At 46.9% G+C, this 26,936-nt stretch overlaps 2 protein-coding genes across 3 annotated transcripts in view; both read right to left on the bottom strand.

The window, feature by feature from the left end:
- The window catches only part of LOC121593116, a 55,215-nt gene extending 28,495 nt beyond the window's left edge, over window positions 1–26,720 (bottom strand). The window contains exons 1-2 of one of the 2 annotated variants that reach the window (XM_041915209.1): window positions 26,616–26,720; window positions 24,678–25,369 (exon numbers count right to left, since the gene is read on the bottom strand). In XM_041915209.1, coding sequence (XP_041771143.1) covers window positions 24,678–24,747 — 70 coding nt within the window. In that variant the 5' untranslated portion in view covers window positions 24,748–25,369; window positions 26,616–26,720. Of the gene's footprint in view, window positions 1–24,677; window positions 25,370–26,101; window positions 26,195–26,615 lie in introns of those variants that run through there. The other variant, XM_041915210.1, reaches the window with a different exon arrangement.
- LOC121593115 (protein sneaky-like) lies at window positions 4–3,263 on the bottom strand. The gene is made up of 4 exons (XM_041915208.1): window positions 2,824–3,263; window positions 1,949–2,747; window positions 1,411–1,879; window positions 4–1,330 (listed from the first exon to the last, which is right to left on the bottom strand). The coding sequence occupies exons 1-4, from the start codon at window positions 3,065–3,067 to the stop codon at window positions 731–733; spliced, it is 2,112 nt and encodes a 703-aa protein (XP_041771142.1). The 5' UTR covers window positions 3,068–3,263; the 3' UTR covers window positions 4–730.
- Window positions 26,721–26,936: the final 216 nt, after the last annotated feature.

Here is a 26,936-nt window from a genome sequence, read left to right as displayed (position 1 = left end):
TATTTCAACCATACGATTCACAATTTGCACCAAACTAGAAGAAACTTTCTCCAGAAGAAATGCAACAAGCTACTGTGTAATGATGCTCATTTCATAGCCGCCCATCACGATCCCCCTCCGCGCAGCCGGCCGGGTACCATCATCGTTTCCCCAAGCAGCCTGGCGATCATATCGCAACACTACGAATGGCCGAATTGTGCGCGGGGCTACTGATCCCGATCTGTTTTCCCGCTGCCTGGCAGTCGGTCAGTTGACCGAACCAGGCAGCCCGCATGCTCGGGCGCGCCCGTGCCCGCGATCATGTAATGTGTGTGTGTGTATATGTATGGCTGCTGCGTTCGTTCGGGATGATTATTTTAAGTGTGTGTTCATTATGCTGCCGACGGCCAACACGGTCCACAGTCAGTGACCGTGTTGTAGCATGATCCCGCCTGGGCAAGGGGAAACCCTTCCCCGCCCGTTCCGCTGTGCCCGTTACGCTGCGTTGAGTTTCCAACACACCGCATCGGTATGTTTGTGTGTGTGCGCGCTGGAAGATTCCATGCTTGAACATTGCTTCCGGATCCAAAAAGACCAAACGGGACCAGCCACGAGCCAACCGGTGGCAAGTACCGGCCAACTTTGACGGGCCTGAGGGGCACATTGCGCGCGTGTGTGTGTGTGCGTAACGGTGCTGTCAAATACTTGCCAGCGGATGTCACGGCACGTCATGTCTGTCTGGTACGCTGCTTCAGGCCGTCAACAGATTGTCGAGCGGGTTGCAACAGTTCGAGCAATCGGCAGGCTGGCCACCGCAGACCACACACTGCCGATCGATGTCCTGCCAGCAGCCGGCACAGTAGCGAAGGAAGCAGTCCGGCCGCTGACACTCCTGCGGTGCTCCGACGCCCCGACACACCGCACACCGTCGACCGGTGTGGGTCCAGCCGAACCAGTTTGGATGATGCAAGGCGAGCCGGTCACAAAACGGGAGCACTCGGCAGGAGCCACTACTGTCCGCTAACTGTAAGATGCGCCCGGGGAGGGTCGCCTGCAGGGTGCGCGTCTGCCGCAGGACACGATTGTACAGGTAAGCGGTACGCATCTGCTCGCGGCCAGGATAGAAAAAGGAGCAGATGAGACGGCGAGCCCGCTGGACGTACGCTTCGGTCGTTATGAGAAGGGCCAGCAGCGCGAACAGTCCATAAATGCCGGCGACGGTCCAGCCCGACAATGGCACTGGGCGCGGAAGGCACGCTTCGTTCGAGGCGTGGAAATCTAACCGTTCGTTTGTGCGGAATCCTTCGGCAGTGTTGCGCACCAGCTCGGCGAGGGCTCCCGTACCGGTCACCTGGTTGGGGATGAAGAACTGATAAACCATGTTCCAAAAAAAAATCTTTGATCCACTTGAAACCTTTTCCAAAGACACACCGTCACGTTAACGCCATGGAATCCTTGCTGATGATACTCAATGCGCGAATGGCGAGCCACTATGTCGAGCGTTTCATACAGCAGTGCGTCCATCAGCAGCAGAACGGTCGTCGAAAGGCAATGAAACAGCAGCGTAGCGAAGGATCCAACAATGTGGCGCAGTTCCAGCTTGTTCCAAATGCCTGCCCCCGTGTCAATCAGTTCCGATTGCTGGATCGCCCGCAAAGGGAGCAGCGGAAAGCCATTCTCCATCACACGGCGAGCGTCGAGCGCTCGAAACTGATCCGTTATGTAGAAGTTGTTGAAAGTGATCCTCCAAAGGTACGCATTATGGTATCGGACCGAGCTGAATATCACACGGAGAAAGATGAACGCAAACACTTTGCGCACAAAGTAGCTCACCAAGCGGAGGAAGTGTTTCTTTTTGCTGAATTCTTCCCCCATCTGTTTGGACGCTTTCTTGATGGTTCTGGGTGAAATTTGGAGCCTGGTTGTACGCATTCATCCACATGTAAAATGACCCAAAAAAGGAACTTACATGTAACCGGAATGGTTTCGCAAATCCGGCACCTGATAATCGATCCCGATGCCACCGACTCCCCCCGTCAGCTGCTGTTCGGTCTGCTTGAGCAGGCGATAGTTTGCGCCGAAATCCTCATCCAGCACGTCCTCCATGCGGCACACGGCACCAACCCCGAACAGTTCGGCCGAGCTGCAGGCCACATCCAGCTTCATCGGCCAGCAGAGCAGCGTGTTGACGAGCGGTGGCAAGCTTTCGCTACACTCGTCGTACGACCGCTCGAACGCCGCCTTGCACCGGTCCACGCCCGTCGCTAGCTGGGCCAGGCAGCGCTCGTTAAGCTTGGCCACGTACGCCTGCTGATAAGCGGCTGCGGAACGAATCGGCCCATCAATGCCCGCACCGTCCGCAGTCTCCTCCTCACTGCTGAGCGAGTCTGAGCCGTCTTCTCCTCCATCACCACCACCACCACGGCCAGAATGCTCAACCTCCCGCACGATAGGTTCGACGATGGAAACGATCGCGGAAAACTCTTGCTTCAACTCCGGCAGCCGATCGCGCCCCTGGAGCAGTGCATTTTGAAACGGTTTCGTCATCAGATCGACGCGCGTTAGCGTCAAATTAAAGGCCAGCTCGGCGGAGCAGGTTAGAACGCGCACCACTTCCCGGCCGTTCAGGGTCGCATTTTCGATTGGACCGGTCAGTATGAGGGTGAGTGTAAGTGTTTTGAGCAGATTGCGTCCCGCTTTGCCAAAAAACCCTACCCAACACAGCGCACAGACGCAGCGAGCTTGCGCCGAAAAGCTACATCCGACTGCTGCGAGTGGAGGAAAAGAAGCAAAAAACGCCCAGTTGGTGAGACGTTTTATTGTATGGAAATTGTTGACGCTTACCCAGTGCGACCGCCACCGTAAGGCCGAAGTAGAAGCGGACGGTGTCGGGAAGGTCAAGGTTTACTAGCACGAGCCGATAGAAGAGGAAGCCCACGAGCAGTCCGTACAGGGCTAGCAGCAGTGCACGGGGCAGCAGCAGCTCGGTTCGCTTTTCGCCCGCAAGAAGTTTGTACGGGGTCGGATAGTTTCGTTCGAAGGAGGTGAAGAACCGGCGGAAAAGATATCTTATTCTAGAGAAGTTCATTTTTGGAGAATAGAACCTGTTAACTGTGGTTTAATTGTTCGCAGGAATAGAACTTGTTGACTGGGCTTTAATTGTTCGCTTACTGCGATGTTCTTGAAGAATAGAAAATGTGTTTTGCTGGGTTCCTTGGATGTTTGCAATGATGCTGCCACCACTCAACTCAACTGGATCCGATGTAAATACCGAAAACAAAACCACAATCGGAATCGAATTGCTCACCTACAATGAAAGAAAAATGGGAGAAAAAAGAACCAATTAGAAACAAAGCGATACGGGAAACATGCTGCACTCAGCACTAATGAAGGGAAAACATATTCAACCGTCAAGCAGCAACCGTGGTTGCGCGTTGTGAGAATTCATACGTTTTTAATTGATTGCAATAACCCAAACAACCCACCGGGAGGGACTGAGGGAGGGAAGGAAGAAGCTAACATATGGCCAGCAATCGATAGACAATTGTGATAAGGTAGCAAAAGGCAAAAACGGGCCCGCCGCAACACCAAACAGAGCAACAATGCAAAGCATCGGACCCCGGTAATGGCGGGCTCAGCCGGGTTTAATGCAACATTTTTCTCACCCCACGTTGGGCCAACGTTCTTGCGCCTGTGTGCCTACATACTGTCCGCGCCCACCATAAGACCACACGAAACCCGAGTCTCGTCTTCATTCGCATCACCCATCAGCAACGATGTTGTAGCTCGAGCGTGGAATCATTCGTCTCCACATGAGGGCCCCTAGCCTCTAGTTCAAGAATCCGGACCGGACCAAACCTTACCCACTTGCCACCCACCGATATGTGTCTCTCTTTCGCTTTCCCACATGATCGCGGTTCTAATTACAAGATTTTATCGTCTGTAAATAATGAAAACGAAAAGAGAAGCATCGGTAGACGGGGTAGAACGGTCGACGTGGCGCACCGTGGCGTGACGACATGCGTCGGACGGCACGCTTGTGCTGGCCGGGCGTTGGTCACTGGACCTTGGTGCCTGCGCTCGGCGTAAGTTCACACTCGCACGCAGGAAGGTGGCTGACCACCTGGCCCCAACACTGTCAGCCAAACGGAGCCATGTACAGATTTGTAGCCCCGTACATCGCGGCACGAACGGGAACTACGACATACCAAGGAGCAGAAACACACACACACACACGCGTGTTGGCTTCCCGTGGGCTGCGCAGTCTTATCGTTTCTTTCTCCGCCACTGGACGCACCAGGCAGTGCTTGTTCGGCTCATAAATTCGCACGAGACGGGTGCGCAAAACATGATCGTGATGGGTTCACGCATCAAGCCGCACAGCTGCGCAGGAATGCATTGCGCCGCACCACGCGATAGCGTAACGAATGGACGAAACACGAGTGCACACACCAACACATTTGAGGTTCTAAAGCAGACCGCACGACACGGGCTGGCAACTTTAAGTGGAAGCATAAACTCCTGCCAAGTCGGGAAAGGATCGAAAGGAACTGCCCTGAGCTTCCCTATTATTATGCATTTTTTTTCTCACCTTTTCACGCGATTAGTGTTTGTTTATCTGTGGCGCAGCAAAACAAAAAGTTAGCCCCACAACGGTCTTTGGACAACGGTCGTGGGATGAGAGGGCACCGAGTTACAATTGCTTCTCCCGCGCAGAGACATTAATCTCCCGGAACGCCCGGAAACTCCGCAAGAACGAATGAAGACATTAGTCAGCGCCCGGCCTCCGGGATGATAGATCATCCTGCCACAAGTCACATGTGTGAAGTTTGTGCGAACGGAGCGAAGTGTATCATATAAGTGTATTGTAGGCTGTGGGTGGTTGGACGAGGAGTTGAGCGGGTTTGATGATAAGCAATTATGCAATAAGGGGAAGTTTTTATGCACGATTCAGCAATTAAGCTATCCACCGCGTTCGCGTCTCATTATCTGTATGGACCGGGACATGGCAGGGATGAAGCGGAAGATGATCTCTCCATTGAAGGGAGAGGGAAGGCAGAGGTCAGGGCTGTACTGAGCCGTCTTTAGACCCGGGAAAAGGTCGATCTGGTGGCGGTAATGTGTAATGAGTTTCGCTAATGTTGGTGACGAATCGGTCTATTACGCGGCTGGGAAGATGGTCGTGTTCCCGTTAGGTTATGCTGGATGTTTGCGTGAATTTGTCGTTCTGAAGATGATGCGGTTTTTTTTCCACAGAGCTTACAGTTGGAGTTTTGAGATTAGAAAGCCACACGAGTGGACCGATTCGACACATGGCAATACGTTCTGCTGCATCCCACAGTCCGTGACTAACGCTCGAGCATCTATCAGAACGCATCATCAGTGGCTCACCCGCGCGGTCTCGTGTTTTCCACCTCCAGGACAACCCAGCAAGCCAGTTGGGGTGGCCCATAAAAGCAGACAGCTCGGAGACTGTACAGTTAAACTGTTCGGTGGCGAATTTATTGATCCCTACACCAACACGCGTTATGCAAAATATTGAACGGCTTTTATTGACCGGTTGGCCGGAGGTAATGCGCGACGTACAATTCGAGCTATCAGCTATGCAAGATTAGGAGGACACGGTTTTCGTATTGGAAATGCTAACTTTACTCGAGAGCCTGTGGCTGTGTGTGAAAGACACATTCCAAAAAATTATGGCTCATGTTTGTGCCGTGGCAGCGACGACCTAAAACAGAGGTCGGTGAGATCGCCCCGTAACAGATAAGCTCCACACAGGACAGCACGCTTATTCTTATTTTGGCTGCCTGGAAAGCACTTCTTCAGAAGCTTCCCGGGCTGTGGAACGTTGTATTGGCAACATTGTATTTTAAATCATAGGACTTGGCGTTGGCCATCCCTCCCAGGAGCAGCAGCAGCAGCGCCGTGATGTATTATGCTCGGAGGGGTTTGAGCAAATCGCTCTGCTCGCGGGGCGGAACCACGGGCGAACTCGCGCGAGGTCGTGCCCACCCGCAGGACAGCCAATTCCTGGGGTGGGGGCGCGCGATCGGTAATAAACATAAATCATAAAATACGCAAATACATAGCTATTGGCCGCCCGGGCCGTGCATGGCCTCTTTTGAGTGGTGACCGTTGTTGGATGAGCATGTGGTTGGGGCACAGAGAAGAGTTAAGAAACAGCAACACAATAGTAAGGGGTTGAAGTGGCTTTTGAGAAGGATTCTTAAGTGCTATGTATTTCTAAGTTGATTTAAGGTTTCTTTAATGATATTCCAAAACTTTCGCATAAAGTTATACTGTAATCATTAATTTTATTTTAACTTAACGCGCAATTACATTTTTATTCAGCGTTGCTTTCATGCTCGATTTCATTATTGTCCATAATGTTGCAACGAATCGGTTTAATATACCATTTAATTTCTCCCCAACACACGCATGATTCCGATTCTGATATAATTTATGTGGCGTCCAGCTTCAATTGCGGCCAAACCATACCACAAACGGACCATTCAGACAAAGTACGCCGAGTCCTTTCCGAGCCCAGCATACTCGATCCAATTCCTTCGCCTGCGCCACAGAAGAGAACGACGAAGAAGAGGGTAAAATAATGTACCATTCAGCACCGGGAACCGGGATCACGAATTCATTAGCATTCAATTGGTCCACAAATTGAACGGGTTGTTTGGTATAAAACAAAAAAAATACACACTCACACACACACACCGATAGTCCGCATGCTGTCGTGTTGTCGTAATGGGTTCATATGTTTTATTTGCTTACCGGGTTGTTGTTGTGCTTGCGTTCGCCGCGAATCGCGATGAAAGTTGCGCGCGTCGAACGAACAAGATCGCCGCTCGTATCTCACCGGCGAAGAGAAGTTGCTCTGTGGTGAAGAGTGTACCGGAGCAATTGGGCACCTGAACCTGAACCCATTCCCAGTGCAATGATACCACCAGGGTCTGGTACTGGGGACGTTATGAATTATACATACAGTATCGCGCAAACGGACGTTGTTGGAACGAAATCGGTCAATTTAATTGTGTTTCAATTCGAACAACCTTTTCTTCCCCATCGTTGGTCCGGTCATGGTGACAGAGCTGTGCCCGGGGACGGTGCACAGGGAACTCGTCTATTTCTCGGTTTTTTCCCGTCCTGGCTAATAACGCTCCTGGGCTCTAGTGGAATTACTTAATTTTATCGCATTCGTTTGCCGATCGTTTGCTGATTATGGAGCGCCATGTATCGTGTTACACGCTGGCGAGGTGGGAGATCGAGGGTGCAAAAATAGCAACGAAAAAGAAAATTAACACAACGAACTGGGTGTCATAAAAATGTATAACACACACAGTATGTCGTCCCCATAAGACCGTATAGTACAGTGTTATCGAATCGCAAGAGTGCGATTTTATGACAGCATTAAAGTACGGTCAGATAACTTTCCTGCTCATTGTTTGATTGCGTGCCATTCTTTATTTTAATACATATTATAAAACGAAGAAACAGACAAAGAAGAAGGGTGGGGATACATCATAAAAAAAAAACACTATGTCTTGCCAACGAATGTCACCCAGTACCCCACCTTATTGCTGCATAAATTCATGCCACGTTCCCTCGTGGACGTGGACCTTCAAAGTTGTTGTACAAAATCAGATAACTCAGCTGGCAGAGCTGAGTGTCGCAGCATTGGAACGACACTTGAAGGTTTCGGCTTTTTTCTACTTGGATTTTTTTCGAGACGCGATACTAAAACCACTGTGCTACTGGTCACTCCGGTACGCAAACCCGTGGGAATTAAAAGGTAGCTGGGGCTTGGGAAAACACTACCGATCTAGTCGCGTCGACACAGAGATCTTACAAAGCGATCGCTGTCATATCCGCACAATGATGAAGGGTTAGAAAATGAAACGTTACGAAACGCGGACCTGTGTACCCGGTTGCAGTGAAGAGGCAGTGAAAGATAATGCCATAAATCAGACGCAACTGGTGGTGGTACCGGCGTTTTGCTCGGGGGTTTATCTTTTTGATTGTAATGGTTCCTTTTTATTTCGCACACCGAACGGGCGCAATGAAGATGTTGCGCAATGGATGCGGTTGTAGATGACTTGGACATTACTGGAAGAGGAATGGTGAGATATGGCTAAGTCTGTCTGGTTGAATGCCTTTTTCGTGAAGGGATGCTTTAATTTATGCTTTTTATTCTAAATCCATAATACTCCAATATGCTTTAATTTCAGTGTTGTAGCTTAATCAATCACAGAGAACTAAGCTCAAAAGCGCACCAAATCACTACACTACAATGTAACACGGACACGGCAACCGAATCGATGATCTGACTCACGAAAATCGTGCTTAATCGTCGCGCTCGATTCATTAAACGATCGCGATTGCTTCCACAAGTTGGTGAAAGGATCGCTACACCCAACCCTTCCGTTTGTTACCGATATTGTTCCATTGTTTCTTGCCAATTGGCATTACATCACACCGAACCGTTCAGAATCGCAGCAGAACCTGCCAGCAGGAGCAAAGAGTAATCGATCGTGCGGACACCGAATCGTCGTCGGTCTGCTTGCCTTCTGTCTCTCTCTCTCCCTCTGTTGCCCACTGACCCAAATACCGGGGTGGAAAATTTAGCCAGCCTTACTGGCACGGGCACGGCGCCATTAGCAGTGAACGGCACAAAAGGGTTGCAGGCGCTGCGCCTAGGGCGTTTTGTAGGAAGCGATGCAACACGGCCCCGGACGGGGTGGACAAGTTGGATTGTAATTAATTCATTCTTTTCCCATAAAACAACCACCCCGAAGTTGGTCACCGTGGCTGGGTAGGTTGGTTGTTGCTGATGAACACAACGAAAGAAACAAAAATCGGGGACAAACTGTGACTGTGAGTGAAATGGGCAAGGTATAGCAGCCAAAGAACGGCAACAGCAATAGAGGAAGCTGGTAGAAGATGTGTATATTTAGGCGAAACCAGCGTCTAATTGGAAACAATAGACACTCGGCACATCGGTGCCGGCCTGCTGCTTGCCCCTTTGCAAGACATCGCTAGCACTGGTTATAAACGACGCTCCTGCCGTTTCTTACTAGGTGGATGATTAAATGCGTCTCGCTGGCGGTGGGCCTCCGTCTGGCCTTGTATGGGTATTGAATTTCTGGTATCTCACCACAACGAGGAGGAGTGGCGAGAGGGAGCAAAAGAATCATTGAGCACATTGGACGTTTAGTAAGACACAAAACACAACCGACTAGCTGGATCTGGACAAACAGGGAAGGAAGATAGAGGCAACGTCGGCTGATGCATTCATCTTGGGAAGCTGAGAAGCGACAACTTTCCACCGATGCTTGTTACTTACTACTAGTGGCTCATTACCGGCTTTTAGAGAGCTCTTGGGTCCCTTGACACCGCGGCAAGTGTTCCGGAAGCTAGGCTCATCCCCTTTCTCACTTTCTCAGGCATACATTAGTGTCGGGTGCGGTGTAATTGAGTAGAGATGGTTTGTGGTAGCAGCAGCCATTGGGCACGGTGGTGCGTTGGTAAGATAAAATTCCAACAAGCTTTTGTCGTCGCTTCTTCCGCAGCCGTCTGCAGCTGGACAGATAACAGGTATGTGTGCGGGACAGTTTTGTTTGCTGGTCTGACGCACCCATTTGGATGAATTTAGGAGGGGGAGTTGTAGGATGGACCACAGAATTGTACCGTTCAGTGTCTTATGAATTCTATCCCAAGCTGGAGCTAGCGTCGTTTGGGGACTTCAGGGAAAAAAAAACACGATGCTTTTAAGCTCTCTCTCTCTATTGAATGCTGTGTCTGTTTCAGCAGAAAGCTTTCAGGCGCAGATAACTAATTGAATGCCTGCCTAATGGAAAGTCTCGACAAATTGCTTCACTGAAGCGTTGGTAGCAAGTATGTACGCTTTGTAGTACCTTCGAAATCAGCGCTTCTGAAACATAACGAAGTTACCGAATTTGGACATTCGGTTCGGTCGTTGCAATTAGACTAGTTATTGTTGGGTCTCGTCGCTCATCAAGCAGGTATTGACCGATGGGAGAGGGTTTTGAGGGTGCACATGACAGGTTGAGAGACGATCTTCGCCCGTGCCCGTGGTTTGGATTGATTTAATTATCATCTATTTCCATTCTCCAGAAGCACATTGTGGAAGACGTTTGGAGGGTGTTGTTTGGGTATGGTACACTTTAATGATGCTTTGTCTTCAGATTGAGGATCAATAAAACCCGACATCGAAATAGTCCCTGGATCAAGCATCCGTTCCTCACAAGGCTTTCGGGAATTAGCGGCTTGCAGTCGACTTATTACTGATGTCCGTTTCTAATCATTAAATAGCTAAAGAAGCCCAGAACAACCTTCTCGAATGAAAGACGCTCTAGACGATGTTCTAAAGTAATTATTGCACCTGCGGATAGGATGGGCTTCAGATTTCAGTGTTGGAAGCTAGAAGAGCGATAGGAGAAGTGGAGCAAAAAAGAAGCTAACAACAAATCGAACCACATTTCGTTCCGCTTTCGGTTGGGGTTTTAGTGTTACGCTGGAGCTACTGACAGCAATAAAATGTTAAGAATCAATTTAACAGTTCTGACCGTGACTGGCCGTATGCAACCTCTTCAAGCCGGATGATGCTCATTAGGTCAAAGAGGGGATGAGGCGTACAAGTTCTGTACGTGGCAAGTGTGTACGATCGGAACACAACAGGTGCAACCGATCATTCGAAATAAATCATGTCTCGCTTTACTCCTTAATCGCACTCAGAGCGGCAAGCATCACCGTGTGAGCTGAGGAATTATGATTGTTTCTGTTCGAATGAAACGAAAAGCCAACAGACACTGGCACTAGATATCCCGTCCGTTTGTAGCAGGGCGTTCGTTTTGTAAAGGCACTCATTAGCACCACGGTTTTTGGATTCGATGGTACGGTTGTGCCGCGGTACTAACGGTGCAAACCACCACGAGTGCACACGGCCAACTGCTGGTCCTGCTTTGATATGATTTGATTAAATTACTATCAATAATAAAAATACATAATCGACCATCGGGCATCCAGGAACGGGACTGCTGACGCAAGCGGCGAAGGCGTAAGGTGCATGCGCGAGCGCACACTGAACGTATTATGAGCGCGATCATTTATGATGCTTCTTTAGTGGTGGGTCTGGGTGATGGTGGTTCTGACGGACGCAAACTGTACAGTTATACAACCGTTTGATCGTATATTGATTGCTCAATTTTGGAAGGTTGTGGCCATTCATTGTGTTTATCGGACAACATTCTTTGGGGGCGCTTCCGAGAGTACCATTGTGTTTCTGTTGTTTTCATTAATCTTTTAAAACACGGGAGCGAAACGGTGTTGGGATGGGATTTTGAAACGAAATGATGTTTCTTATTTGTTTTAGGCAAGTGATAAGTATTAGTTTGAGCTCTAATTTCGTGTATTTCGCTTCAGAGAACCTGTTTTATTTAGCCCAAGGCCAACAAACTCATTTGTTACGTTCTATCTCGAGCATAGTTTCCCTGGGGAATCCCGAGAGAAAACCACTCACCGGAGCATAAAATCGTTCAATTATTATCGCCAATAATCTGCACAATCTTCGGTAGAGCTGGCATAGGCTCGTACACGAAGGGCTGCGGTGAGGTAGGTATTTATTTCTATCCCCCAACCGCATTGGTTTTATTTTTCTATTTAAAATGCAACAACTAAACCCACTCGTACCACACACCAATGAGTACCATTGTGTGCACGAGAAGATCTGCAATAGGGAATAAAAGACACGGGACAAACCTTTTGCTTCTGCATCTGTCGGCAAGTGTGTGCATAAGGTGGAACAAAACGAGAAACAAACACCCCGGTCCCTGAAGAAGAGTCCAAAGAACGACCGCAGGGATTGACAAGCCACCGAAGAATGTCCCGATGGGCGCATCTCCCCGACAAACCGGTCGGATGCTACCGCGTGAACCTTTTTGCTACAGCTCTGTCCAATCGGCACAATCAAACCCGGGCAGAAAGGAGCCCGGGCTCTCCATACATAGCAGCGTTGCAAGGGCCCTCGAAAGAGAGACCACGCGTATTAAGTGGTTCGACAAGAATAGGGCCATAACCATGGGGGCATACGATTTCCATTTAGAGCTGCGGTATCTAATGAAGATTGCGGACCGTTTGAGGATCGCTCTGCTGCTTCGTAATGCAATAATGATGTTATGGAATTGGGTATGTTTCTAGGTCTTCTGGTACGAGACCGACTATGACGACGACGAAGATGATGATGATGAGGCGCAGTATGTTCGCTGGGGCACTGTGCTACCCTGTGATAGCTTAATTTGTGTTCGTGCGCTTGATTTTTAGGAGCAACAGCAGCAGTGAAACAAGACTTTTCTTTTTACCATTTAATTGATGATAACGATCACACGATAAGAAGCGTACAATCGGAAAAGGGTTTATGGAAAACCGGCTGCCTTAATTGAGGGCGGATGATCACCTTTTCAACTGCGATCCCCCTTCAACGTGCAGGTAAGCAAGCACGCTTCGTCATTAAAAAGGGTGACTTTCAAGAAGAGCTCGTCTTTTCGGTAGGTGGCTTAAGTGAAGTAGGTTGCGTTTTTTCTCCTATTTTTTGGGGAAAGAAAACACTATAAATCACCCGATGGTCGCACCTTTCGGTGTTGTGTGCGTAAAATGACGTCAAATTTGCATACCATTCCGGCTCGAAGGACCATTCTGTAGATCAAACTCCCACCCGTCTTCTGCATGGAAGATTGAATTGTAGATGACTCAATCTGAAGCAAACGTTAACACGGACAATAGAATGTGGTGGCTTTCCCAGTCAGTGGCCTATTGCATAGTAAATTTTGGCCTTTTCTCACCATAGCACCCCTCCATCGGCTTCACTTGAAGTGCTCAAAAAGTGGTTAGAAAATGCGTGGCGCCTCCCGAGTGTGCCAAAAATTTGTGCCAATTTTCTTTTCTGCCCACGCTGACACCGAAAGCCGCACCGTCGATCCACCGTACCGCAGCAAAAGCTGGGCGGAAAATTTGTGTGGAAATTTTACGTCCTACCAACGACCTCCTCTTCCGGCGCATTGAGATTGATGTGCTTCTCTCGTTGAACAAAGCGAATTTGCGCTTAGAGACGATCAGTTAAATTGCTTCCATGCCGGTTTTTGGGCAGTGGCATGGCGGAAAATCACGCACAACGGCAGCATCATCGCTCGCCACCCGCCAAAAGAAAGCGAACTGGTTTAATTTTGAGTAGAAAGATTCCTCCAATCCACTCCTCTAACATCGAAGCAGCACCGAAAACGACCTCGAAAAAACGTGCCGAAAACTAGGAAAAACGTTACCGGCTTTAATTGAATCAAAATTATAGTGCACCCGGCAGTGGCCTGATGCCGCTCGTGTCGGATGACTATTTGGAGCACTTTACGGTTTTACGGTTTTGTTTTGATGTGGTGGAGTGGAGGGGGAGAGAAATGAATTTTCACACCAAGACGTTTTGGGGTTCTGTGTCTGCTCGTGGCATCAACGTTCTCAGTTTCATCCGTGCGCCAAGTCGACGAAGCACCTGTGGGGTGGGTACGATATTTGGAAAGGGGAACATATTGTGCCGGTTACCTTCTTTTTGCTGCTCCCTCTCTTCAGCTCTCAACTGCCAAATAGACCAAATTTACTGACAGACCGACAAGGGGAGAGACTCTCCTAGTAGTTGCATTAGTTTCACACCAATTCACTGCCTCACGGCATTCAGTGCGAGTTTTTGCTTTTCTTGCTTTGTAGCTTTCCAGTTCGAGTTGCAGTTTTTTTTATTGGCCAAGGTTATACGAGATGTTGAGGGAAGGTGTTCCTTTCTTTCCATTCCATTCTTCGTTATGGCAAACATTGACAATGTTGATTGCAATTGCCATTGTCACTACCTCATTATGAGGGTATGTTTCGGCGTTGTTTGTGTTTTACTTCAATTTGTTGAAATGTTTCTACTGTTCTTACTTTTTCAAAATTAGTTCAATGTTTATTTTAAAGTAAATTGTGTATTTACTCAGTAAATTTCAAAATAATAGAATCTTATGAGTTTTGTCTGCCTTATACGTATATAATTTAATTTCTTTCTTCTTTTTCTTCTTTTTCATTTCTTCTTTTTAATTTTCTTGAATGAAAATGTACCTCAGTACCTCATTATAATGGGTTATTTTTTTAATTTATTTGTCTCTAATTTTGGTGTAGTTTTGTATTTACTTTTTAAAAGTAATCCTATGTAAGTTTTTCAGCCTATGGTTTTGTTATTCAATTTTTGTTCAATAACTTATCTTTTTAGTTATTTAGTTTAGTTATAGTTTTACATATTATTTGCTCTAAAATTGAATATTTTAAATGGTGCATAATTGAATATGTTTCTCGATTTCCCTCAATTATATTGCTCATTTAAATTTTCCTTTTATTACTACGTTTGGTTTTCCCATTTTCCTGATTCTTTTTTTCATGAAATAAAATCAGAAATATTTCCTACCATCTACTTTTTTCCCCAACATAAATGCCGTAACTAGGTCAAAATTCAATGCACAAAAACAATAAGCCGGCTGCAGCTCGTTACTGCTAGCAGAACTAATTGATTCCCTTCTTGATCGGAAAAGCGGCAAAGAGATCGCATTAATTGGAACATGAAGCGTACATGCTGCTGGGCCCCGCCCCAGGATATTCGCGTTCCGACAGGAACTGGCCGTCTTTTATGTACTCCGCCCTGTACCAATCACCCCAATTTCAATCCGCCCCCCCCCTCTCCAAAACAAAAATCCGGAAGTGTGGGCGATCAATTTGGCAAACAGTGGCAAAAAATGAAACCAACCGTTTTGGGGCGTTTCGATAGGTGTAACCGGCTCTCATCGAAGCGGTTTACTTAAGATTTCGGAGCAATCAATTTTATGCTTTTTAGTTTTTTTTTGCCTGGACCTGCTACAGCTATTTTGCTTAACTAAACGGGGGTTTCTTCAACCAATACTTAAAAGATGTCTATAAATTAGGCATTTCCCTGACGAGAGCTGGTAGCAGTTTAAAACAACCCCTTAGGAAATGGGCACAACACCTTATCTGATACAAGATCAAATATTGATTTTTAATTAATATTCACATATTTCATGAAAGATTAGACTTACAGTTCGAACTGGGATTTTAAATCAGATTTGAATTATTAAATTTCACCAAGACCAGTAGCTGAAGGCATGAAAAATATCTGGTATTAATTACGCCCGGGAAACTCTAACAACCAACACACTCGCTATCGAGCATCGCGCAATCGAGCGAATCTGCAAATAAATGTAAATTACAAACAGTGGACTTGCGTCCGATCGCACTGCACTAGATAACAGTGGCTTCAATTAAGCATGTTTTAATAGTACACCTGCCACGTAAGATCGCGATAATCCTTCGCTTCGTGAATCCCGGTTCGGTTTCCTAATTAGGAAATGAGTTAATGAAAACTAACTCCACCGTTTCCAAGCGCAGAAGCAGTACCGCCCGCTCAAACGATCAAACAGTCGACGGCCATTCCCGTCAGAACGCTGTCCGCCGTCTTGGCAAGCGAAGAAACCAGTTGCTCGGCCTGTGCAACTTTGCTGCCCTGTGACATCGGTTTGACTTGAACGATGCAAACGTTCATTGAAATTTACAATCGGCCATCGATCCGAGGTTCGAGCAAGAACGCGTTTGCAGCCGTGAGCGTAGGACGCATTACGGCTGGCGGGCACAGAACCTGAAGGTAATCTCCGGCGAGACTTTGTAACTGCATGGAGACAGGCACGGCTTGTACACGGCTTGCCACCAACTTCCGAATGGACCCAAGTCGAAGGCCACCTTGTGCAAAACCTGCAACATGCGATTGGCATTAATTTATTCGAGCGGAGAACCGCACGGAACGGACTGGACGGGAGGCCACTTCGAGTGAGAAAATCAAAATGTTAAACTAATATGTGTAGCCAATCTTCATTCCTCGATTTGCTGGACAGAGGAGAAGGCCAAGCACAGTCGCCGTAAAAGATTTATTTCTGCACTCACTGGTGTCTTACGATTGGCGTGTTTTATTTTTATATCACACGATGCTGGAAGGAACTTGTTTTAAAAGCCCAGACCAGAGATTGCTGTGGTAGGCGATAACAGCATTATTTTGCATTTCCGGTTTTGGAACCAGGTAAGGTTGAATTTATCTACGGACGGAGAGGAGATCAATGCTTTGATACTGTTTCGGACCAAAACCATCGTCTCGTTTATTAAAGACTCCGAGACATCGACCACAATTTCCAGGTGTTGAAAGCTATCAATTTGCAAAGTCCAAACATCTCCCCTCTTGAAGGTACGATCAAACCGTTACGATAATGCAAAACCGCACGAAAAGGTGATGCGCGGTAATGTTATGCTTTTGTTAAGTTTCGCAAAATTCAAGCGATGATCCGAGCGAAATTGTTTCGCTCTTGGGTGAGCCGGCTAGGCGAAGATGAACTTTCAAAACGCCGATTACGATCGCTGCCAACAGCTGCGATCGACAAGCTCGATTCCCTTTGATGTGATCGTGCCAGAGCGCCGATGGTTGGACGGCTGAATGTCAGAAACATTATTGCCGTCGTCGATAATCTACGCCAGCAGCCGTCAATTTGGGCGTTAACCAATTTGAAGGCACGAAAGGAGACGAACCGGTGCTGAAAAACAGCGACAGGACGGGGTTCGTTGTGAAGCTAAACTCTGTTCAGGTCTTCATGATCAAAAGTGCAAAGTGTTTAGGTGTCTTGCTTCCTGGTTCACCGAAACTCTTCCGCCAGATCAAGGGCCGACCGTAAACGGTCCACAGTATCGTCCGATCGATGGGGATGTAGAACATTTTTAATCGTAAAATCAAACTGCACACACCAACTGCGCTCCCCTCGGAACGATGATAATTTACACATTTCTTCTGCTCAATCATCGCGCCTGTCGATGGGATAGATGGACAGAGCCGTCAGCTTCGGTGGCCGCAGAGCGTAGAAGTGCATTACTCACAGTTGAGTTTATTTGCTGGCGTTCTTTTACTCATTCTTCTCTGTGCTGGACGATCGTCTGTGATGGGAGCGGGTAGAACTTGTGCATGGCGATAAATCGTAATGATCATGAGGCGATGCTGATGTCGATCATTACTCAACGTGATCGCATTGATGTTGCTGAACGGGTGCATCACTTACAGTAGGAGTGTGTATTGATGCTGTGGCAGTAGTATAAATTCCAAGAGTATTGAGAGAGACAATTGATTTTATAAATGTTTATGCTCTCGTTTCAAAACTACTTCTATTCTTCATTACGAATCAACACTCTACTGTTTTATTAGCTTAAGAGGTATTGTTATAAAGAAACACTGTATTTTATATTGAAATAAAGTAACTGCAAATCTTTAAATAATGTTGAATCTGTAGTTTATTTGCAACCCTCACTGTGCTGTAATTCAACCAGCCATAAAAGGATGCTTTAATGTGTCTCAACCTCGACATCATCAGAAACGCCTTCGCCCGCACTTTAGCGAATGGAAAATGGAAGTAGATCGCCTCTGGCCCGGGGTGCTTATCAGATTCTGCTCGTACCATACTCCCGAACGCTTTCTGTAAGGTCCATTGGCGGTTTTTAACCCTGGTATTGTGGCCACCATTGGTCGTTGATTCCCATGAGATGGCAAATTTTACCACGCCATGCCGGTACAGTGGTCGGTTTCCGCAAGTGCTTGGGAAGCAGAGAGGCTGCCATTGCCATTATGAAACCATCGGCTGCATTGAATTGTTATGCGCGATAATTACCGCCCGCCATAGCCGGTGAATATCCCCGATCCCAGGGCGGGTGAGCTTCAGATTGCAGTATTTCTTTTAGACTGTGATTTTCAGCTGTGATCCCGAAGCCCGATGCACTTTCCGTGCGGGACAAAGCGTTGTTTTGTAACGCTCTCGGTACAATTGTGGTTTATGAGCATTGTAGTGTGTTGCATAGGAAATTCACAGACGTTTGAACTGAATGGAGCAAAGGTGTTTTGAATAATGTAGGAAAATGGATCAACAATTCTTTGGTTGCAAACAGGGATGTTAAAAAAAGGTTAAAAATTGTATGGAATTTGTGGAAAGTAACAAGAACAATTTTTAATAAAACATGGTTATTTTGTTCTTCTGAAACCAATGAGCAAAGTCAACACAATTCGAAATTGATTCTACAAATACTGGCAGTTATTTTATCAAACCGAATAAACGATACTTCTGCGAGACAACTTTTAGAAAGCCAACGTCAAACGACTTGCGTATAAGGAAGCTTGCTGTTGACGCCTATACTAACCCGGACCAACCCTGGTTCCTACGCTTCTATTCAACCAACACACGGTGAGTCCTAGGTACGACGGTTTTTTTACCCCACAAGGCCACTTAGCTTGTCTGGGTTGAGCCACGGATCGAAGGTAATGACAGCCAAAGCCATCCTACTGCTCGTTGCACCACGTCGATCAGTCGACTCGCCTGCAGGGTTCATCACTTCTATCCAAACACGCAGCGTTTAAGTCGATCTGCCCCCGGTCAAACAGTTCTAGCCGTGTGGGAGCTCATCTTCCTGCGCCGCTCCGTTTCGCACCCATCCCAAAAGGCAGGGTAAAAATGAATTGCTTCTGACAGTGCCCACGTCACGTCCTTCCAGTTGAATGGAGCCAGACACCGATCCGCGTGCATTAATCGCAGCCACATTATCCGTTAATATAGCGAAGCTGTAGGCAGCGGTGTAGAGAGAAGAGATTTCAGGCACGAGAAGGTGTCTTACAAAAGGAGGAAGCTGTCAGTATTGTTTACTCATCCGGGTGCCGTTCTTGTTAGGTGTCGAACCGTCATTGGCAGCTCGAAAACGGAAAAAGATGGATAAAGAAAGCAGACAGACGCTAAGCCATCGATGGTACATGCAAAAACTGGAAAGACATCCCTTGGGCAGTATTTATTGTGTATCATTTCCTTTCTTGGCAAAGCTTGGATTGAAGGTCACTGTAAATTCCATTCGCTATGGAATGCAGTTACAAATGGCGCCTGTATCTGCAATTGTACACAATGCTCTACGGATTGCTCGCATGTTGTGCTCTTTGCGTAGCTTTAGCCAGATAAAGCTTGAAACTCTTCTGCGTAAAAGGGGGACATACCGTTCCACATCTAGTTGATAAATTGTTATTAAGAGTGACTCCAAAACTCGTTTCCCATTGGGTACTCGCAGGGAGTTTAACACCAAAGACCCTTTATGGTTGATTTTTTCATCCCGACACTCACTTGGTGTGCTAGTAACTTCAAGGGTCGAGTTGACCATAAAACGTATTACCGTGACCGCTGCACGCTAATCAACTCTGCATTAGATGACAAACCAATCCCACCTAGAGGCTGTCATCACTTCGTATAAAGCACCACGTTAGCACCACGGCCCATTCCCGAGAAACTCACGCTCAACGCTGTCAGCGTCGTCGTTGGTGCCCCTTCAACCTCCAACGCTAAGTGAACAATTGCACCTCGGGGCTGGTGTGTGTTGTCGGCGTCACCATCTTCGTGTTGCTGGAGAAAGTTTTGCATGACGCATACCATCTGCCTTAATTTCGTGCTAAGCAGCTAAGGAACCGTATGCTTGCTGGAGCGATAGCACACCACCCTTGTACCGTGTGATGTGCGCGGCTCGTTTTTTGTGATGTCATTCGATACTGAACAAAAAGTGAGTCTTCACACACAGGCACAGAATAATTGGTACCGTTCTGCTGGTATGCGCCTGCACTTGGGAAAATGAATAGCCTCTGCCGAAGCCTTTCAAATTGCTCATTAGCGCGGCAGCTTTCAAGGAATAGTACGGTTTCCCGTCTCCAAGCAGATCACATCTAGGCGATTTTTTTAAACAACCCTTAACATCATGACACGAGAAGCTGAAAGAAAGAGTCTTCCGATATGTTTGCTCGATGCTGCCTCAGGCTGCAGTGAAAGTAGTGCAGGAAATAGAGAAAGGAACCAGGGGTCTAACGCCCTTTGGAAGGTGTGCCGGAAAACGTTAGCGAAAGTGAGGTACAGAAGCCGTGTCGAGGTTTGGTTTTTGTGGTGCGGTGTGGGTTAGACAAAACGCCAGAAGCCATACGACGCTGCGGAAGCCAGCCTCACCCTTTGATTGGAATTTTATTGGTGATCACTTTCACTGATGCTGGAGTTTGATGCGAAGTGAAGTAGGCAACTAATTATTTACAAACGTGATTTTTTTTTATAAAAATATTTATTACATGTGTTTATTTACTTAACATTATTTACAACAGACAACAGGAAAGGACATCTAAATCAATCACAGGATCATTGTTTCCAATCATGTGGATGATATAGTTTGAAAATATGCGAAGTATTTCACTACAAGTTGCTGCACTTAAACCACTTAACTCAGGAATGTGTAGATCTTCGAAGGATAGTTGTCTGTTGGGACTGATATCGTTAAGACGTCTTTGTAAAAATGCCCATGCTGGTTTTGATCGGTGACACACCGAGAACTTATGTTTGAGTGTTTCATCCATTGGGCAGTGTGGGCATGTTGGTGATGTAATGCGGTGATGCCGAAAAAGATCGGCACAATTTTTTATTTTATTTTTCACCAGTAGATATAGGTATGATCTTTGTTCGGAATTTAGCTTTCGACTGCTTATGTTATGCCAGACCTTGCGCCAATTTCTTGCTGGTGTCTCCAAACCTACTTTGGGATTTGGTAGAGACTTTGTTATCTTTTTGTCAGACTTTTTGTCGTTATTATGGTATCCAATCCAATTGGTATAGTCATCATATATTTTTTTTACAGTTTTTAGGCATGGATAGCTGCTTGGGACATTTGCTTCATTTACGTTGTTAATTATCTCGGAGCTTACGCAAAGGCTGTCTCTGTGTGTTATATATCGGTTACATAGCAGTGCTGGAACTTTTATGGCTGGAATGTGAAGGTTTAGTCCTCCACGCAATTTTGGAAGAGCAAGTTGTTGTAGGGGAGCTCTAGTACATCCACTTCCACTCCAGAGTAATAAGCCTATAAGTGACGTTATTTTGGCTATGTCCATTTCTCGAGCACCACACACCGAGGCTGTAATTTTACACTCTAGATCACGCGAGGCGCAAGACCCCGGTGACCACCTAAATTGGTAGTAGAACTTGAAAATATGCAAGGAAAATGATTTTTTTAGTTTTGTTAATTAAAAAAATTAACTACTAAACTTAACTACTAAAAACAAGTAAAATACTTTGTGTAGCTGAAAAACTACGAAATTTTGTTTGATTGCTCTGAAAGGAAATAAATGACTTCAACAGTATAACAAGCGAGTAACCCTTCGCTCGTGTTCTATGCAGGCGACGGGAAACAACGCTGTTTCTTGTATATTTAATATAAGTGTAGCGTTGACCTAACCCTAGTTGATCGTGTCAAGTGATCATAAAGATCGTGATTATCACCTAGAAATGATCCCGACATAATTATTCGTTTCCCTGAAAGAATACTTCGTAAAATAGATGCCAATGGGAAAGTTCTTCGGCAAAATGACTTGCTTCCACGAATCGTCACATCTTATTCGCGTTCTGTCCACTTGTTGGTGCTCTGGACTATAAGTAGTAAAAACGCGTGAAAATGATACTTCAGAGCCAAGCTATAACTACTTCCTTTGAAAACAACGCACTGTCACACGTTTTTACACTGCATTCAATACTATCAGCATCGTGTTATCTCTCAAAGGAAGAGCACCTTTTGCACCATCGAGCCAAGTGTCCATTAAAAGAACAGAGGAGGAAGTTAATAGCAAATAGCATCGGCTTAAACATACAGTGTTACACCGGGAGCAGTGTGTTGCAGATGATCTGTTCATGGCAAGGGATTATAATTAGCAAAAACATAGCACACAATCGTGTCACCGTCGTTGATGACAGCGGCACAATCGACAGGTTGTTTGCCAGGTTCTCGAAACCATAATTACAGCACCGGGTCCGGGTCGCAAAGTCGAGGTTTGATGCATTTTACAAAGAAGCAAAAAATAAAAAGACATTCTCAACCTTCCCACACCACGTATGTGCAACAACGGAAACGCCAGAAGCCTAATGAGAGATTCGCTTTTACTTTACAAACGTCATCAAAAAAAAAAAAAAAGAATTAGAAGCAGAATTGCATCTAAAGCACACGGGAAAATCACTCACTCTCAACTGCGTGTCGCCTTTCGTTCGCCGCAGTTTTGTTTCCAAGAAAGAGGTGCAACATAAAAAGAAGGCAAGCTCTCCTTGCCAGTGTGCACCGACCGGCAGCAAGAATGTTCTTCTCCGCCTAATGGATGGACGGGCGCGAATGGATGTGATGGTATGTGCATGCATTGCATGAACTGAAGTATGAAAAAAGAAGCGAGATGCGTTTTCTAAACGGACGGAAAGCCGAATACCGAAAAGGAAGCGATAATGCGCCAGCCGGTATAAATCATGCTGCCATATTTCCGTTCCAGTGCGGTGATGCGTCGGTACGTGACGATGGCGGTTATGCATCCGGCGACGACCACACAGCCGACGATGACGACGGGGCCTCGGACAGCCAGCCACGCCAAGCCCCGTGATAGAAGCATTTCGGGGAGGTTCGAACGTGTCCGCAGCGTATATGGAATCTAGAAGCCATAAATCAGCCTTCGAGGCGATGATGTACGTTGGCCCTTTGCGCAAAGCCAGTCTGGGGCGATGATGGGCCCGCGCTGGTATCTGGTGCATTGAATGACGCTCTGGAATGGCCACGGTGGGTTGCGTGCGGTGTGGAATTTGTGACAAATGCAGTGGGAACACTTTCCAAGTGCATTTGAAGAGTGCATTTCCGTGGGTCATCGTGAGTAAGTAGGAAAATGGATCAGCAAATGCGTAATGCGAAGAAGCATGTGTGGAAAATTGCTCAAGGGTCCATCGGTGCTATTTTATGGCTGTTTTACGTGTTTGTATTTGGTATTTGGAGTTTCATTTTAGGCTGTTATTGACTTTTGTAATTTATTTTATTTTGGATAATTTTTTAAAGATTTAATAGTAATAATCTGGTAATACAAACATCAGTTATAATATTTAACATTTTTGAAACAAAACAATTTATATCACAACTATAGTGATATGACATAAAAGATAAAATCATTTAATTCATTGAACATGGTTTATATTTTGATTGTGTAATTGCAATACTAAAAAGGAAGCCAAAAATGTATAAAAAGCGTCACAGTTTCCAGTCACTCAAATGGGGAAAAAGAAACCCGATTTCCAATTCAACCAGTAAGGAAATTTGCAATCTAACCGGTATCTAACGCAACGTGACAGCACCCAGCATCGAGCATCGATGAGGCAACTCCCCGATTGAGGTGAAATCAAACAGATAAAAGAAGAAATCCCGACAAAAGACAAAACTGCCGGCACAGGGACCGTTCGCATCCGGGACGAGCTTGCATTTCCGGTCGGATGATGTCACAGGCAATGTCACAGACCGTTCAGTTGATCGTCATCAAACAGCAACAGCGCGCGTGTGCAATTGACACTGAGCAACAACAAATAGAAACCGAAGTACTGCCCCCACCGACAAGCATGAAGCGACTCCACTTCACGCTTCCCGGTTTTGGAGAGCCCGTTGTGAGTGTTGGTGCAGTGCAGTTTCAGCCCATCATTTCGACCTCTAACCGGCAGCGGAGCTAACCAAAGTGACGATGACGCCATCTCTCCGGGGCCGAGCTTTGTTTAATCTCCACTAGACACCTTTTTAGCCTTCCGTCGCTCCCTCCCCCGAAAATCGTCCGTTGCGTCGGTGGCGGCGAATGTTTGTCGCGTTAAGCAGCCGTTGCGCGACTGCCTCGCCTCTTTACTCCGCGCACACCGCGGTGAACCGGTTCACGAGCTGCCTGAGCGTGTACGGTCGTTTTCGAGCGCTCGTGCGGATTAGGCCGCTGGGTGGACTCCGAATTTCATTCACGGACAAACGACTCCCCGTACATGGACGTGACGTTTGCGATGTTGTTTATGGCTTGGGCTTGCGTGGCGCAATGAGTCAATATTTATGCCCAGCTCGGCGCTGATCTCCGCACAAACCTTTGCTTGCCAAAGATCACGGGGTATTTGCAGGAGACAGCGTTTCAGTTTGTGGAAGGTATAAAAACCACGTCGCTGGAGCGTTCGCCTGTCTGCGTGTACTGAACGAACCAGTTTCCATTTTTGGCTCAAGTATGGTAATGAGTCAATGGGCGAGAAGAATGGTTGCTGGTATGTGCGCCCTTGCATGCTAGGTAAATTCTTGCAGCTGGTGACAAATTGTTAAAATCTGAATAACCCGTAATGTGATAGAGTGGCGCAAATAGGGGTTGAAAGTGTTCTTAAACCATTACTGAAGAAAAATGATATATCTTAATATGCGAAAAAGATAGCTTCATTGCCACAAAGTACAAAACATTTTTAGCATATCGGTCAGCGCGTGAGAGAGAGAAATTCACAATGGGTGTGTAATGTTTCGCTTTCAGCACTACAGTTGTCCTCGACCTTTACGAGCACTAAAATAAACGGCCCCTCGCTGGATTACTTATTAGCCTTTACTTCGGTACTCCTACGCGCGGCATTTACTCATTGCTTGACGAAGGTTGACCACTTCTCTTACCGCGGACAAGCGACCGAGAGACAATTCATTTTTGCACAGCTTACCTTTCGCTTCACAGCTGGCCACGGTCAGCAGCGCTATGCTGGCCAGCGTGTACAGCAGCTTCAGCTTCATCGTCGCGCCTTTTGTGGTGTACAGTTTGCTTCCCACTCTGTCACTTCTGGCAACCAGCTCGCACCAGCTCTGTCTGGGACCGAAAATCGTTGCAAAATTTGGGCTACGGGCACAATCGAATGCACGCCAACAGACGAATAGAATGGGTGATCACTCGAGATCACGTCAAATGTGACACTGTGGGGCACCTACACTACCATAACGCCAACTTAAAAAACTACCACAAACCAGCACCACCACAATCACTGACGGACAAATCGCGCAAATCCAAATTCGATCGAACGATTTCAATGCTTGTGCGAGCGGCGGCAGCGTCGGCGACGAACCCTTTTTAGCCGAAGGTGCGCTCGGTTTTAGGGCGCACGCCGGTGAGTGAGTTATGCAATACGGCGTTACACACAACCACACGCTTTGAGACACTGCAAATGCACACAACGAGCACCACGACACGACACGACGTGGGCAGTTAGAAGGAAAGGGCAACACTGCTAAGCACACTCCGGGGTGAGGGCGGCCTCGGGGTGGCAATTATTTTGGGTTTTTTTTTGCCTACTTCACGTTCACTCACTTACTACTGCGCACACTTAGCGGACGGGCTTTGGACGAAAAGCGAGACGACGGGCTGGAAAATAGGGAAAATATTTCACTGTTACACACGGGCAAGGAACTTGTTATGTGGCGATCACGGTTTATGGATTTGTATTTGCATTTATGCTGCAATTTTTGCATCTACTGCTGCTGCTGCTTCCCTTTTATGTGGTAAGCAAAGCTCTTACGTGTGCGGTGGTGAAATAAATCATGCATAATTATGAATTAGTATAAAAATGAGTTTAAAACACTATAAAAATGCAGTCGCAAGAGCAACAAGCATTGGAGAATTCACTTTAAAAAACACAAATCATTCAAAACCCACCATTAGTTCACTGTTTTTGCAGTAAACTTTGTCGTAAAACTGTGTTGCAAGAGAAATCAACCCCCACAATGGGATGCTGCAGCTCTTCCCGAGGGAAAACTTTCTAATAACTCTCTGCAACAGCGCGAAGCACGATCAAGAAAGCGGGTGAAAAAGGCGTTATTTGATGCAATTTCTCAGCTTCTATCGTGCTCGTCTGTTACTCTCTCCCTTGGGCAGCGTAGAAAATTGTCAAAACAACTCATTTGCACTGTTTACTATTGAACACTATTGAACACATGTTATGTAGCAGTTGTGACTGTGTGTTTCAGTGTTAGAAACGATGAAAAATGCATGTATGCAACAAAGTGCAATCAATAATATTGCACACACACACACACAATCGCGCAGCTACGATAATGTGCGACTGATGTGATGAGAATAAGCTTCTCATAGACTCACGCCAATCGCAAACAATCGTCTCCGAGAAACACACTTTCAAACTAACACAGCAAGAAAACGACACACCAGCGCACTGGGACACCTAAGATCGCGATCGTGTGGCTCGCACTGATAAATTCAACTCCACCGCGGCAGCAAACAACGCCAAACGTCGGGATAAAAGAAGCAAATCCGCGCCCCGACCTTCAATCGTTGCGTTTCGTTCATACCGCAATGTTTGTTCTCGTATTTTCGCTTCTGTTTTTTTTGTTGTGTTGCACACAATGTGATAACACCACTACACTCACACGGTGCGAGAAGATCGCAACCCCTAACAGTAACGCCACCGTCTGACTGTTCACCACCCTCCACCCTGCCTCGAACGATGATAGTAGCAGCAGCAGCAGCAGCAGAAAATACAATAAGCGCAATCTTCGCCTTCACCACGACGGCAAACCACAAAAGACCCCCAGCGCCACCACCCTTTTCTCCCAGCATAAATCTATGAGAAGTAAACCCCCCGGGTGCACACAACCTTTCGACGGGAAACGAAACGCGCTGCGGCCTCTCAGCGTCGACGACTCAAGCTGTACTGAGCGGTTGGTGCGACCGCGCAAAGGCGCAAAGTAGTAGTGTGCGCTCGGGCGCCCGAACTTGCCGTGATCGTGATCGGAGGGGCTGCGCAAGACCAGCAAGAACGAAACGAGATCGTCGGCAAGCGAGGAATATACACGCACCCTGGTCGGTGCGGTTGCCAGCCCAGCATGAACGGTGTGGTTTTTGGAAAGTCGTCGTGTCGCTGGGGGATGAGTGAGCAAGCAAGACAACGTTTCCCAAGGGCTACTTGATCGTGCAG

This window comes from Anopheles merus, chromosome 2L (genome assembly GCF_017562075.2).
Source record: "Anopheles merus strain MAF chromosome 2L, AmerM5.1, whole genome shotgun sequence".
NCBI lineage: Eukaryota > Metazoa > Arthropoda > Insecta > Diptera > Culicidae > Anopheles > Anopheles merus.
Note: the sequence above shows the minus strand (reverse complement) of the source record. Positions and strands in the feature narration are given on the sequence as shown.

Coding starts and splice junctions, on each gene's coding strand:
- LOC121593115 (XM_041915208.1), bottom strand. CDS start 3,067: ATGAACTTCTCTAGAATAAGATATCTTTTCCGCCGGTTCTTCACCTCC. Junction 2,748..2,823: donor TACGGTGGCGGTCGCACTGG/GTAAGCGTCAAC, acceptor CTCCACTCGCAG/CAGTCGGATGTAGCTTTTCG. Junction 1,331..1,410: donor TCCATGGCGTTAACGTGACG/GTGTGTCTTTGG, acceptor ATCCCCAACCAG/GTGACCGGTACGGGAGCCCT.